Source organism: Acinonyx jubatus, chromosome B2 (genome assembly GCF_027475565.1).
Source record: "Acinonyx jubatus isolate Ajub_Pintada_27869175 chromosome B2, VMU_Ajub_asm_v1.0, whole genome shotgun sequence".
NCBI classification, from domain to species: Eukaryota; Metazoa; Chordata; class Mammalia; order Carnivora; family Felidae; genus Acinonyx; species Acinonyx jubatus.
This window is the reverse complement of record NC_069385.1, coordinates 118187442-118201818: the sequence shown is the minus strand read 5'-3', so window position 1 is coordinate 118201818 and position 14377 is coordinate 118187442. Positions and strand designations below refer to the sequence as shown.

At 43.8% G+C, this 14377-nt stretch overlaps 1 protein-coding gene across 1 annotated transcript; it reads right to left on the bottom strand.

Moving 5' to 3' along the window:
- Nucleotides 1-606: 606 nt before the first annotated feature.
- Nucleotides 607-5499, bottom strand: LOC106976119 (HLA class II histocompatibility antigen, DO alpha chain). The gene is made up of 5 exons (XM_015073522.3): nucleotides 5347-5499; nucleotides 3944-4192; nucleotides 3250-3531; nucleotides 3014-3149; nucleotides 607-2775 (listed from the first exon to the last, which is right to left on the bottom strand). Exons 1-5 carry the CDS (start codon nucleotides 5426-5428, stop codon nucleotides 2772-2774), a joined length of 753 nt encoding a protein of 250 aa, XP_014929008.1. The 5' UTR covers nucleotides 5429-5499; the 3' UTR covers nucleotides 607-2771.
- Between the last annotated feature and the right edge of the window lie 8878 nt (nucleotides 5500-14377).

Genomic DNA, 14377 nt, shown 5'->3' with positions numbered 1-14377 from the left:
GCTGTGACACTTACAGTTGTGCTACTTTGAACAAGTTAGTGAATTTGTTCAAGCCTCAGTCTCCTTTTATTTAAAAATGGAATGATACTAGTGTTTACCAGATCAGATTACCGGGGATTAGAAAATACAATGTATGTGCACTATATGATACAAGCTGGGGGGGGGGGGGCGGGGAGGATAGAAAGAGAGAGAGAGGGAGAATGAGTAGAGGGAATCTGGAGGCAGCCCACACAGAATACTCTTCCAGAGAAAGTGACTGAGGGTAACTTGGAGGAGTGGGGAGGTTGGGATATAGGACAAAGAGGCGATTTGATGCCCTCAACAGATGAGAAACATGATGTGTTCATCGTCTGTAGAGGCAACCCTGAAAAGAAGGAGAGTATGAAAATACAGAAGAGGATATGCCTAATATCTATTCTAAAAGACACAGAAAGGGATCATTCAAGAATATAGGAGGACAATGTTTTTAGTGAGAGACTGTTTACTTTGAAACTAGAAGGAAAAAATATGATTATGAAGGCAGATACATAAATCTGAACGATTTGGAATTGTTCCTAAAAGTTCCAACGACTTCTGTGTAATATATGCATAGTGAAAAAAGCACACTTCTGGTCAAAAGAAAACACTTTATTTATTTATTTATTTATTTATTTATTTATTTAGAGAGACAGAGAGCATCCGCAGGGCAGAGGCAGAGAGAGAGGGAAAGAGAGAATCCCAAGCAGGCTCTGGGCTGTTAGCACAGAGCCTGATGTGGGGCTCCATCCCATGAACTGTCAGATCATGACCTGAGCCAAAATCCAGAGTGGGATGCCTAACCAACTGAGCCACACAGGTGTCCCAAAATGAAACTTTTAATGACCTTATTAAACACTAGGGCAGAGATCAGAGAAGCATCTTTCTGAGGATGATCAAGTTAACTTTTGAAAAGCAAAAGATCAGCAGAGATCAGGGCATGTTGGGGACAAACTTATGTTGAGATGTCTTCTGAGAACCAACCCATTCTTCTTTGTCTGAGAATGATCCAACCCCTCTCCTCAGAGGTGGGTGCTCGGCAGCCACGTTTGTACTGTGGATCTTGTGCCTCTGGTTACAATACTTCGGACTGGGATGGGCAACTGCCTCAAATGTGGACATCCGTTTGTTTTTTTAATAATTTAAAATTGTTACTGGGAGATAGTGGTGAATGGGTAGAGCTGAGGTGATGTACAAACTCAGAAACTGCAGGTGAACATATTAGCTGAAAAGGGTAGTCCACAGAGAGAGAAGAATATGGCTAATATGGTTAACATTAGAGGGATAACACAGACCATATGGCCCAGAGAGAGAGCAAGAGAGATTGTTCTAGATTCTACTGGCTTTTCAGTCTGAGTTCTGTTCCCTTAGGCTTGGCTAAAACCCACCCTTGGTTCAGGCACCACTCCTGTATCTTTATTGTAAACATCTTCTCCTTATGTCTGTGATCATTTAAAGAGGGATTCTACTACTGGAAAACAAAAGTCTTGACTAGGACAATCCTCCCCCACTTTCAATAGGGTCTTTTTCTGGCCATCGATTTCTTTCAATTTATTGTCTCTTGGAAAGTCTACATGATCTCTTGGTTTCTTTCTTCTCCAGGACTAATGCTCACAATGCCAATCCCCATCTTGCCCTACTTACTTGTATCTGCCTCAACTTTTATGCCCTAAAAGACTTAGGTTCTCCAGAAAGGCTTCCTGGACAACCTCAGACCTCAAGGATCCCCTCTTCCAATAGCATCAGGCTATGTCAGTGGGTCTCATGTACCAGACCACAGTCTAAGTCTAGGATGGCTGCATCAGCATCATCTGGAACTTGTTAAAAATTACAGACTGTTACCACTCTCTCTACCTCTAAGATGCTAATTCAGTAGATCTGGGTGAGGCCTGCGCTTATTAAAAGGCCCCCAACTGATTCTTACATACATTCCAGTTTGAAAACCACTAAGAGAGAGATCCACTTGAACTTTCTCTAAATATGTGGCCAGGTCTTCTACTAATATGATTGACCCCAGGTTAAGGAAGTAACCATGTTATCCAAGCCGCCTGGGATTCTAGGGGATTTGGAAAAAGGAGATGACACTGTAGATTATGCCTGGACACCAAAGGCCTCTTCATTATGGAGTAAATCCAGACAAAAGTAGAATTCTCATGAACCTTTCCTTTCCTGGCAACTCCTTTGAGGGCAAATCTGAATTCAGAAGGTAAATTGCATGAAGTCCTCGTGAAATGGCCCATTCACAAGTAACACATGACAGGCCCCAAATGGATGAGTCAAATGGAACAAGATATAGCTGGACTGGCCTGAGGATGGCTGCCAATCCCAAGTATGAAATGGTCGTGCTAAATGGTCATCACCTGGAATCCCCTCTTCTAGGTCCTAGTATCCTTCACACCCTGAGAGAATTGGCCAAGACCTGGTAGAAAGCATATAGTCCAAACACAATTAAAAAATTTACTGCTGCTAGCCAGAGCTTTGAGTAGAGCAAAATGTGTGTGTGTGTGTGTGTGTGTGTGTGTGTGTGTGTGTGTGTGTTGGGGTGAGAAGGGGCACTAGTTGCTGCCCCACAAGTCCTGCAGTGAGTACCAGACCAAGAGAGGAGACCTATAGGACAGAGGCTGATCCCATCCAAAGTCAGCACAGTGGCGATATACTTAGCAGACGGAGGCACTGAGTACACAAAGGCTGTCAGAAACTTGCGAGGAATCCATCAGTTGTCTGTCTCCTACAATCTGTTTTTCTCAGAAGGTTCGTTACCTAAAGTGGTGAAAACCATATGACCAAGGTTGTTCGAGCTCACAATGCTGGGGTCCTGTCTGATTGCCCACCTCCCCCAGACCTCACCCCCTCACTCACCTGTACTCTTCTATTCCCTGCCCACTACTTATCTATGCCACCCTTCTCTGAACTTCTTGCTCCCCAGAGAATGATCCTCCACCCCATCCTGTTCAGAGTCACCCATTCCCCTGCCCCCAGACTCCCGGGGCCTCTGTACCTGGGGGCACTGGACAAGCATGTGCCTCTGATGATGAGAATGGTGCCCACAAGAAAGCCCACCAGGCCGAGGGCTAGGCCAAGGGCACAGACCAGAGTCTCAGTGGTGTCTGGCAGCGGGATAGGCATCTGGGGCTCTGGGGGAGAGAGAGGAAGGGTCAGGGGGTGCAGTGAAAGGATTCTAGAGTAAAGGAAACATGGGTCTGTGAAGAGTGAGCTGGGGAGGGGGTTCCATACCCCAGTGCCTGAAGAGTGGCTCGTCCAGGCCCCAGTGCTCCACCTTGCAGTCATACATGTCATCTGCTGAAGGCACGAAGGTCAGGTAGTAGAACTTGCGGAACAGATGGTCAGGCTGGGAATAGAAGCTGGTCTGGGCCACCCCCTCGGTGATTATTTGACCATTGCGCAGCCAGGTGATATTGATCACAGGGGGGAAGATGTTGTCCACCATGCAGATGAGGACGTTGGGCTGGCCCAGCTCCACTCGAAACTTGGGGAATACAGTCACCCTCGGAGGCACTAGGAGGAATGAGGCCCTGAATCCCAAAGGCTCATCCCTGCAGCTGGGCCTGACTAGGACTGGGATTCAGGGACACTTCCTCCTATTTGGGATTTGCAGGCAGGGGATTCTCTGGGACATAACTGCAGGGGTGGGAGGGAGGCAGAGGGAGAAGAGGCTGAGGAGGGCAGTGGGGACACCAGGGGCTCCTGTATCTGACAGGCTCCTGAGGGGGAGTCCAGGCGGGAGGGTCAGTCTTCAAGAAAGAAGAGGGCACTGAAGGGATCTAGATCTCGAGCCTCCTGGAGAGACACGGGCTGAGAGAGAGGTGTGCCAAAGTAGATGGAGGCCTACGAGGTGGGAAGAAGCTTCTCTGGGCCTCCTGTGCCCAGGGGGTGGGGCAGAGGGAGTGAGGAGAGGAAAGGCCGGTACCGTTGGTGGCTCTGGTGCGGTTGGAGCGTTCCACCAAGACATCCAGATGGGCTTTGATCACCGCGATGCTGGCCAGCCCATTCTGTGGGTCAAAGTAGGCGAAGTTGCCAAACTCAGGCAAACGCCACACAGCCTCCCTCTTCTTCAGCTCCACAGAGAACAGCTGTTCCCCATCAAATTCATAGGCAAACTGACCCGAGGCACCATAGGATTGGTAGAAGGCTGGTCCATAGGAGCCCATGTGATCAGCTGTATTGGGTAAGTTCAGGGTCAGAGACAGAAAAGAAAATCTATCAGTCTCACCTAAAACATGTGCCCCATCCTGGGTTCTCTGTGGGGACAGAGTTGAGCTGTTAAGACTGTCCTTGGACCGTGGGAGGGTTGCTGGGGGTTAACAGAGGGAAACAGGCACATGAGAGAGACACAAGTGCGTCTGGCATACCAGGTTGGGAAGAAGAGAGGCCGCCTAAAATCACGCTTGGGATTCCCAGAGTTAAATGGTAGCTGTGATCATTTGCCTTAGTTGTGCTATCGGGTCCTGTGTGTGACATGAGTGGTGGGGGAGGGCGGGGTGAGGGAAAATGATTAGGATGTGTCTAAGTGGAGCCTTGGGCACAGAGCTGCAGTATAGGTGGGCGTGAGGACAGAAGGTGATGGCTGGCAGAAGTAAGAATTAAGATTTGTGACAGAGACCAAACAGATAGCAAAAGGCAGCCTGAGGTATCGCAGAGAGCACTGGAAAAGGAGTCCAAAGTTCAAGTCAAGATCATGCCCTAACTCTTCCACCTCAATGGATTATGATCAAACGCGTCTCTTTCCAAAACTGAAGCTCAGTTTTCTGAAAATTCAGGTTAGATTTTAATGGATAAGGGACCTTTCGAATTCTATGAAATTATATGTTCAACAGTCATTGAGGCACTACTATGTACCCAGCACGATGCCAGGCCCCAAGGAAATACAGCTAAACCAGCTGTGGATCCCTCACACACACACACAAGGAGCTCATGTCTAGAACAGGATTAAGACAGAAAAACAGTTAACTATCCACATGGTGATAAATACTGCAGTAAAACTGGACTCGAATGGGCACACTCCAAGCCAGGAAGTGGCACAGAAATCACGGTGCTAGGTGACAGTAGGATGGAGGTTTGGATCTCAGAAAGAAGGAAGGAATTGGGCATGCACTTGAACCTGACAAAGTCTGAACATGCAGCTGGCATAGCTGGACTGCGCTGCACCTGTATTTTAGATCCCCAGTGGACATGACAGAGGTGAAAGAGACCGGAGATCTCTTGGTAAAGGAAGTTGCCCATAAACCAGAGAAGGAGAACAATGCAGGCTCTATACTGTCTCTCGTGTAACCCTAGATCTTCTCTCCTCACCCAATCCCCCTCAGCACTCACCTTTGATGGCCCCGGCTTCGTGGGGGCTCAGGAGGCTCATCAAGGTGTGGAGTCCTAGGACTAGCCCCCCACTGAGGACCATTGCCCTGATGCTTTAACCAAGTAAGTTTTGGTGTGGAGCTGTAGTAGGACTTAAAGGAAGGAGGCAGAGGTAAAGAGGAAGAAAACAGATTCCAGGAGGGGGAAGACTCCCTGCTGTATTCAGCCAATCAGAGACATTCTCTGAGTTAATGCAGCTGTTGCTGGGTAAAGAAGTACGAAGCCTAGGTGAAAGGTGGAAGAATGCATTGGGCCCTCATGCACCGAGGAGGCTTGGCCCACAGGGGAGTCAAAAGGAGGTTTCTGTTTGGGAGGTGGCAGGGGCCTAGATGAACCGTTACTACAAACTCCAAGAAAAGAACCTCTGGAAGGAGAGAACAGACCATCAGAGAACCACAGAGCTGAGCTCAAAGGCTCTAGACTGATCTCTGGCGTAGAGAATCCCAGTCTCTCTGTAAGTTTCTACAGACAACTTTGGAGTTAAAAAGTAATATACACCATACTAAGAAACTTTAAAAGGGACATATACACAGTGGAATCAAAATCCTTTAAACCTTTAAATCACTTTGGAAAATGTTACTTTATTTCATTGTGTGAGGAAAAAGATGTGTAATTGTCAGAGACGTCTAGAGTAGGGAGCTTCAGTGGACTATTGTGAGGAGGACAGAGGGTGCTGGATAACCTCCATTTGTCCTTGGGCACCCTTCTCCATGCTGCCTGCGGGCTGACCCATGTGGACAGCATCTCCCTTCCCTCTGGCTTCTGCTTGGGCTCGGAGTTGGCAGAATTTAGTCCAACATAAAATAATACATATATAAAGATAGATATTCTCCAGATAAGGAAAAGTCTAACCAAATATCTAAAGGCAGTTTCTGAAAGATCATGAAATAATGATTTTCAGTTTGGAAGGGAACTAAGAAATCATCTGAGTCTATGACTCCAAACCTGGCTACACAGGAGAATCACCTGGGGAGCTTGTTAAAAATACCGATTCCTGACCTGAGTTAGAGCAGCCTTTCCAAGGGTAGGACCAGGAGACCTGGGTTTGCAGCATGCTCCCTGGGTGAGGGACATCACTACTGAAAAAAAGAACTATGCTTCCAGCCTTGCACCCAAGACAGAGCCTGCGGAAGGCATACCTGATCTGATGGCTTTGGACCAGAAACCACATGCCATTTGTACTCACATTCTATTGGCAAGAATTAAATAATGACCCTGCCTGGGCACAACAGGGCTAGAAAAAGGTATTTTAGCTGTGTGTTCAGGAAAGTAGTGGTTTGGCAAACATGTGGGACTCTGGACCATCCTAGCTCTATTAACCACGATTATTGACACATTCGAACTTGTTTCTAATATTTTACTTACTTCAATATTTCTTTTTTTTAAGTTTCTTTTTTTAGTCTTCATCATCTTTAAAAAAGTGTTATCTAGGGGCACCTGGGTGTCTCAGTCAGTTAAGTGTCCAACTTCGGCTCAGGTCATGATCTCGTGGTCTGTGAGTTAGAGCCCCACGTCGGGCTCTGTGCTGACCGCTCAGAGCCTGGAGCCTGCTTCGGATTCTGTGTCTCCTCCTCTCTCTGCCCCTCCCATGCTCATGCTCTGTCTCTCTGTCTCTCAATAATAAATAAACATTAAAAAAAAAGATAAATAAATAAATACATACATACATACATACATACATACATACATAAATAAAGTGTTATCTATACCTTACCTATCTTCCCTCTCACCAGATAAGAACTTTAGCATGCTTTCAAATTATTCATAGACTTCCTCCCTTCCTCACCAAGGTGTTTGATCAATGTTACTACTTCTGGTCCTTTTTGTGGTACCTCCTGACATTTTTTCTCTTATTGGAATAGAGAAACTTCACTTCTTCCAAAAATGCTTGAAGCATGAGTAGTTGCGTGGCAAATCTCCTGAAACTTTGTATGCTTGAGAATATTTTTATTATATCATCGCTTTTGAATAATGTTTAGCTATATATTAAATTATAAGTTGGAAGATGTTTTTCTTTTATCCTTCTTTCTTTTCTTTTCAACTAAAACACACTTTTTTCCCCTTTGATTGAAAGCCTTATGGGATACACAGGTTTAATGGAGCTGACCTCAGTTTTGTTCACACTGACTCCAATGAGTTGCATTCAGGTTTCCTATGCTTGACCTTGCTCAATTGCTACTGTTGCCCTTGGTTGGTTCTCTTTCAGGATCAAGGTGGGTGCTTTCATGTAAAATCTTAGTTTTAATTCCTCCTCTGGCAGTTCTTTCACAGATTCTTAGCTTTGCATAATTATACCCACAGTGGAACCAGCATCATCACATCACCAAGATAAATCCTCCTACTCCAACATGATCTTCTGCTTGTTAACAAAATATGTCCAAGGCAAGCCACAACAGATCCTAATGAACCATACAGTAGTGAATCCCATGCATAGGGAATGTTTTCAGCATTAAAATTCCTAGGAGCTTAGGGGCACATGGGTGTCTCAGGCAACTGAACGTTCAACTCTTGATTTTGGCTCAGGTCATGATCCAGGGGTAGTAGGATCTCTCTCCCTCTGCCCTTCTCCCCTACTGGCACATTCTCTCTAAAATAAAAAATAAATAAATAACATAAATAACTTAACAAATATAATATAAAAAATAAAATAAAATACCTAGGAGTTTAAAGGGCTGGGATAAAATTAAAAAGAACCTTGCCCTTGGCAGGCTCACAGGGCTTAGGTCAGTCCTGGGCTCCAGCGGGTGTTTTCCTCTTTAATACCATCCCAACGTCTTTTTGCATCCAGTGTTTCAGTTACGAATTCAGTCAATCTTTCTGTCTGGAAGCTTTTAGAATTTTCTCATTACCTTTGGTCTTTTAAATTTTTGTTATATTGTATCTAAAAAGGGTTTTTCCTTCTCTTGCCATGGGATATTATGGATCCTCTGTAGATTTTCATTCTGAGATTCATCTCTTTATTTCTATAATACTTTCCTCCTCTCTGTTTTAATTTTTTCTTTTTTTTTTTTAATTTTTTATCTCTATCGATTTTTGAGAGAGAGAGAGAGACAGACAGAGCGCCAGCAGGGAGAAAGAGGGAGACACAGAATCGGAAGCAGACTCCAGGCTCCGAGCTGTCAGCACAGAGCAAGATGCGGGGCTCGGGGCTTGAACTCACAGACCAGAGATTGTAACCTGAGGCAAAGTCAGACACCCAACCCACCGAGCCACCCAGGTGTCCCTAATTTTTTTCTCTTTATGAAATTCCTATTGTCTCTATTTAGGCACTTCTCTCCCCAATCTCTTTTGACATCTCTATTTTTTTTTCTTCTTTTTAAATTTTTTAATGTTTACTTATTTTTGAGAGAGAGAGAGATAGGGTATGAACAGGGAAGGAGCAGAGAGAGAGGGAAACAGAAGCAGTCTCCAGGCTCTGAGCTGCCAGCACGGACCCCAAAGTGGGGCTCAAACTCATGAACTGTGAGATCATGACCTGAGCTGAAGTCGGAAGCTTACCCAACTGAGCCACCCAGGCGTCCCATTGACATCTCTATTTTTAATTTTGTTTATTCTAGGAGAGTTTGTCAGTGTAGTCCTCCCACTCACTCATTTGTTTTTCCATTGTATGTCTCCACTATTTATTCCCATTGGTGGGTGTTTTTTTTTTTTAATTTTCTTTTTAACGTTTATTTATTTTTGAGACAGAGACAGCGCATGAACGGGGAGGGTCAGAGAGAGGGAGACACAGAATCTGAAACAGGCTCCAGGCTCTGAGCTGTCAGCACAGAGCCCGACGCGGGGCTCGAACTCACTGACCGCGAGATCATGACCTGAGCAGAAGTCAGCAGCTTAACCGACTGAGCCACCCAGGCGCCCCTGGTTGGTGGGGTTTTTATTTTGACTTTTACATTTGTTTTCATGCCTAGAATTTTTATAGCTTTCCCTTATTCCCTATGTTTTTTCACATTATAATAGCATTTCTTATTTTTTAATGCACTTTTCATGCTCATTTTATGTGGCTGTTCTATATTTTCTAATACTTCTTTAAGGACACATATGGGCCTGTTTGTTGTTTTTCTTTTGGGTGTGGAAGTCCCCAAAGGGAGGAGTTATTATTTTGGACTGGGAGTGCCCATCTGTGTCAGTATCATGAATGTAAAGGGAAGGAAGGGCTGGAGTCCTAGGACAGCACAAAACCAATTACCACCCTTTTAATGTCACCTTACTGGTGACAGTTCAGGTCAGGGCTTCAGGATAAAAAGTGCTGGAAGAGGCCAGTCCTCTCTCTTAGGGACCCAGCCCCGTGGCTGGTAGATAGAATGCTAAAGAGTGAATGGCTATGGCATCAGGGGCACCTATTGTCCTGGCCCCTCCCCACCCCAGCAGGGATTTCAAACTAGACTTTCTCCCCAACCCTCTACAGCAGTATGAGCAATCAGGATCTCACCACTGTTTTTTGCATTGTGAGGCAAACAATAATTATTCAAGCCCAGTGCTGGGGAAGAGCAAAAACAGGTTGCTTCTAATGAATCTTGTCACAACAAGCAACCCACCCTAAAACAATTGACAGTGTCATTAGGGATTCCCACTGGTTTCCCTCCACAGTTTCTCCAGGGTTGGTTTTTAAGAGTTGGGAGCCAAGAACACATGCAAATTTACCTTGGCAGGAAGCAGGTCTCTCCTTTATTTTCCTATAATATTTATGTATGAATTACATCCCCTCATACAGAAATGTCAAAGGGTCGTGGTTCATTGACTCTTTGTTATATAACCCCCTCTCTTCCTGCAGATGCTAACACGGTATTAAATAAATGCTTGTCAAATGAACAAATAGATGGCAACAAATAAAAATCAATGAGGTGAATACCAGTGGTCCTAGAGAGAGAGAGAGACATTCTAGTATTGGAAACAAATTCTGAAAATAAAAGACAGGGTTAACATCTGAGTAAAGTGTCTGCTCTTTGAATATGACATAAATTCAGTTACTCTAAATCATCTAACACATTGACTTTGAAGTAAACATAGTTGTGTCCATCATGTTCTCTGGAGTGTAGGTTGAGGTAGGTGTTAGGAGATATTATTCATTGAACACATATTTATGGAACACCTACTGCGTCCTGGACAGAGGAAAGCAGGACATGGCCGCTTCCCTTAGGATTAGTGCTGTCCTATATAGTCAACACCACCATGTGTGGTCATTGAGCACTTGCAATATGGCTAGTCCTGAGATATACTATAAATAGAAAACCACAAGGGGCGCCTGGGTGGCTCAGTCCATTGAGCGTCCGACTTCGGCTCAGGTCATGATTTCGCGGTCTGTGGTTTGGAGCCCTGCATCGGGCTCTGTGCTGACAGCTCAGAGCCTGGAGCCTGCTTCGGATTCTGTGTCTCCCTCTCTCTGCCCCTCCCCCACTCATGCTCCCTCTCTCTCTCTCTCTCTCTCTCTCTGTCAAAAATTAATAAAATTAAAAAAAAAAGAAAACCACTGAATTTCAAAGACTTTGTAAAAAATGTATGTATTATATATTTAAAATTATATATAACGGAGAATCTGGGTGACACAGTAGGTTAAGCATCCGACTTTGGCTCAGGTCATGGTCTCACAGCCCATGAGTTAGAGCCCCGCACTGGGCTCTGTGCTGGCAGCTCAGAGCCTGGAGCCTGCTTCAGACTCTGTGTCTCCGTCTCTCTCTCTCTGCCCTTCCCCCAATCGCGCGCGCTCTCTCTCATAAATAAACATTAAAGACAATTTAATTATATATAAGTAATATAATCTCATTATTAGTTTTTATATTAATGTTTAATTGGCAATATTTTAAATGTTTTATATATGTGTGTATATTTCATGTTTATTTTTGAGAGAGTGCAAGTCGGGGAGGGGCAGAGAGAAGGGGACAGAGGATCCGAAGAGGGCTCTGCGCTCACAGCAGAGAGACCAATGCGGGGCTTGAACTCACAAACCGGGAGATCATGACCTGAGCCGAAGTCAGCCGCTCTGAGCCGCTCAGTCAGCGGACTGAGCCACCCGGTGCCCCTACAATATATTATTAATTTCATTCTTTCTTATTACCTTTTTAAAGTGGCTCCTAGAAAATATGATATTGAATACATAACTCATTATATTTTTACCGGACAGTCCTGCTCTGGTTACTCATGGTTGGCTACCAGTTAGCCATTCAATTATTTTCTTAGATTCTTCCATTTCAGCAGCTTCCTTGCCAGGGGCTGGGGGTCCTTTCCTGTGACCACCCAGAGATTCCACCAGAGGGCGATCTTACTTTTCACTGTTTCAATTTTGGACCTTAGATCTATTTTATGTATGTATATATGTATTTAACACCTTTGGTATGTTTTGCTTCAGGCACCATGCTACGCTCTGGGACCACAATTACGGTTCCTGTCATCCCAGCTATTTCAATTTATCAAGAAGTCAACTAATTATGATGTGGAAAGCAAGAAAAATCAAAGCCATTATATTAATGTGCAACATGAATGTTCATATGGTCTTCAACTTTCTGGGGTGATCCTTTCTTAGTAATTAATTAAGTAGTTCTGACCCAGACAATTTCAGGATTTCAAGTAGTCTAGTTCTCTCCCCAGAGTTTCCTGGACAGAGAGGTGACACAAGTGTGTGCTTCCAACATGCCAGGTCCTCGGTGCCTCTTGATCCAACCTCCTGCTCCGGGCACACTGTACCAGTCATTTTGAGGCTGCTCCCTACCAGAGCTGGTCTCTTGCTGGCCATGTTTTCAGGCTGTGAACTTCTGTCATGTTGCTGGAAGCTGCTTGCTTCGCCAAGAACTTATCCTTCCCATTCCCTGACTTCTCTAAATCCCAGAACCCCAACCTCTTATCCCCTGGGAAGAAAGTGAAAATTTTAAGCCCAAATCACTCTTCTTTTGTATCTGTAGATAGTTCAAAATATAAAATTAAAACTCATATGTGAAAAAAAAATTAAATATAGATATAGATATAGATTTCTTTCACCATTGATTATGCTGTTAGGTGTGGGACTCATGGCTTTTATTATGTTGGGGTCATTTCCTTCTACTTCGAGTTTGTTGAGTGTTTTCACCATAAAAGAGTGTCAAAATTTTGTCAAATGCTTTTTTACATCAATTGAAATGATCATTTGGGTTTTTTCCTCCATTCTGTTAATGTCGTATATAACATTGATTAACTTTTATATGTTGAACCATGGTTGCATACCAAGAATAATTCCTATTTGGAGTGTAATTCTTTTCATATACTGCTGGTTCAGTTTGCTAGTATTTTGATGAGGATTTTTGCATCGATATTCATAAGGGATATTGGTCTTTAGTTTTCTTTTCTTGTAGTGCCTTTGTCTGGCTTTGGTATCAGGACAATAATAGCTTCATTGAATAAGTTAGGATGTGTTCCCTCCTTTTCAATTCTTTTTCAGTTCTTTTTTTTTAATGTTTATTTATTTTTGAGAGACAGAGACAGAGTGTGAGTGGGGGAGGGCAGATAGAGAGGGAGACACAGAATCTGAAGTAGGCTCCAAGCTGTCAGCACAGAGCCCGATGCTGGGCTGGAACTCACAAACTGCAAGATCATGACCTGAGCCGAAGTCAGACGCTCAGCCAACTGAGCCACCCAAGCACCCTGCTCCTTTTCAATTCCTTGAGGAAGATTCATATTAGTTCTTTACAATTAAGTGGAATTCACCAGTGAAGAGTAGCTTTCCTTTGTCCAAAGGTTCTTTCTACTGACTTAACCTTACCATAGTTCTACTCAGATTTTCTATTTTTTGTTGATTCACTTTAGCTAGGTTTTGTGTTCCTAGGTGTTTGTCCATTCCATCCAGGTTATCTAATTTTTAGTCATCCAATTGCTCATGACATTCTCTTTTAATCTTTTTTGTTTCTGTGGAATCAGTAGTAATGGTTTCTTAATCTTTTTGAAGACACAATGTTTGGTTTTATTTATTTTCAGTATATTTGTCTATTCTCTATTTTCTTTATCTCTGATTTAATCTTTATTGTTTCCTTCCATCTGCCAGCTTTGGGTTGTTTGTTCTTCTCTTGCTAGTTCCTAAGGTTGTGAAGTAGGTGATTGGTTTGAAGTCTCCCTTTTTTTTTAAATTTTTTTTAATGTTTTATTTATTTTTGAGACAGAGACAGAGCATGAGCAGGGGAGGGGCAGAGAGAGAGGGAGACACAGAATCCGAAACAGGCTCCAGGCTCTGAGCTGTCAGCACAGAGCCCGACGCGGGGCTTGAACTCACAGACCACGAGATCATGACCTGAGCCAAAGTCGGACGCTCAACCGACTGAGCCACCCAGGGGCCCCTGAAGTCTCCCTTTTTAATGTAAGTGTTTACAGATATAAATTTCCCCCTTACTGCTGTTCTTACATATGTTGCACTGTATGTTGTGTATTAGTTTTTGTTCATCTAAGTATCTCCTAATTTCCCTTGTGATTTCTTCTTTGATCCACTAATTGTTTGTGTGTTTTAGTTAACTTCCACAAATTTGTGACTTTTCCAGTTTGCCTTCTATTGTCTCTAAATGATATTTTAAATCAATGCGTTACATTTTTAAAAATATTCTGCTAGTATTTAGGTTAAATGCTACCCGGAGGTTGTGATTATTTTCATGGATCAAGGTACATTCCACACTTTTGAAGTCAAGTCTCTCTACAGCAGCACTTGAAAAGTGAAAAGATATGTCGGGGCGCCTGGGTGGCTCAGTCAGTTAAGCAGCTGACTTTAGCTCAGGTCATGATCTCACAGTTTGTGAGTTCAAGCCCTGCATCAGGCTTTGTGCTAACAGCTCAGCCCCTGGAGTCTGCTTCAGATTCTATGTCTCCCTCTCTCTGTTCCTCCCCCACCCCTCAAAAATAAACATTAAAAAAATTTTTTTTAAAGAAAAGTGAAAAGATATGTTAACTTGCAAGCTAAGAGGCCTTTCTTACACCAGGCTTTAAGAAAGCTTTGCAAAATTTACTTCTACATTTCCAGCATGCAACACACACAAAAAAACAGAGG

Coding starts and splice junctions, on each gene's coding strand:
- LOC106976119 (XM_015073522.3), bottom strand. CDS start 5,428: ATGGTCCTCAGTGGGGGGCTAGTCCTAGGACTCCACACCTTGATGAGC. Junction 3,532..3,943: donor CCGCACCAGAGCCACCAACG/GTACCGGCCTTT, acceptor CATTCCTCCTAG/TGCCTCCGAGGGTGACTGTA. Junction 3,150..3,249: donor GCCACTCTTCAGGCACTGGG/GTATGGAACCCC, acceptor TCTCTCCCCCAG/AGCCCCAGATGCCTATCCCG.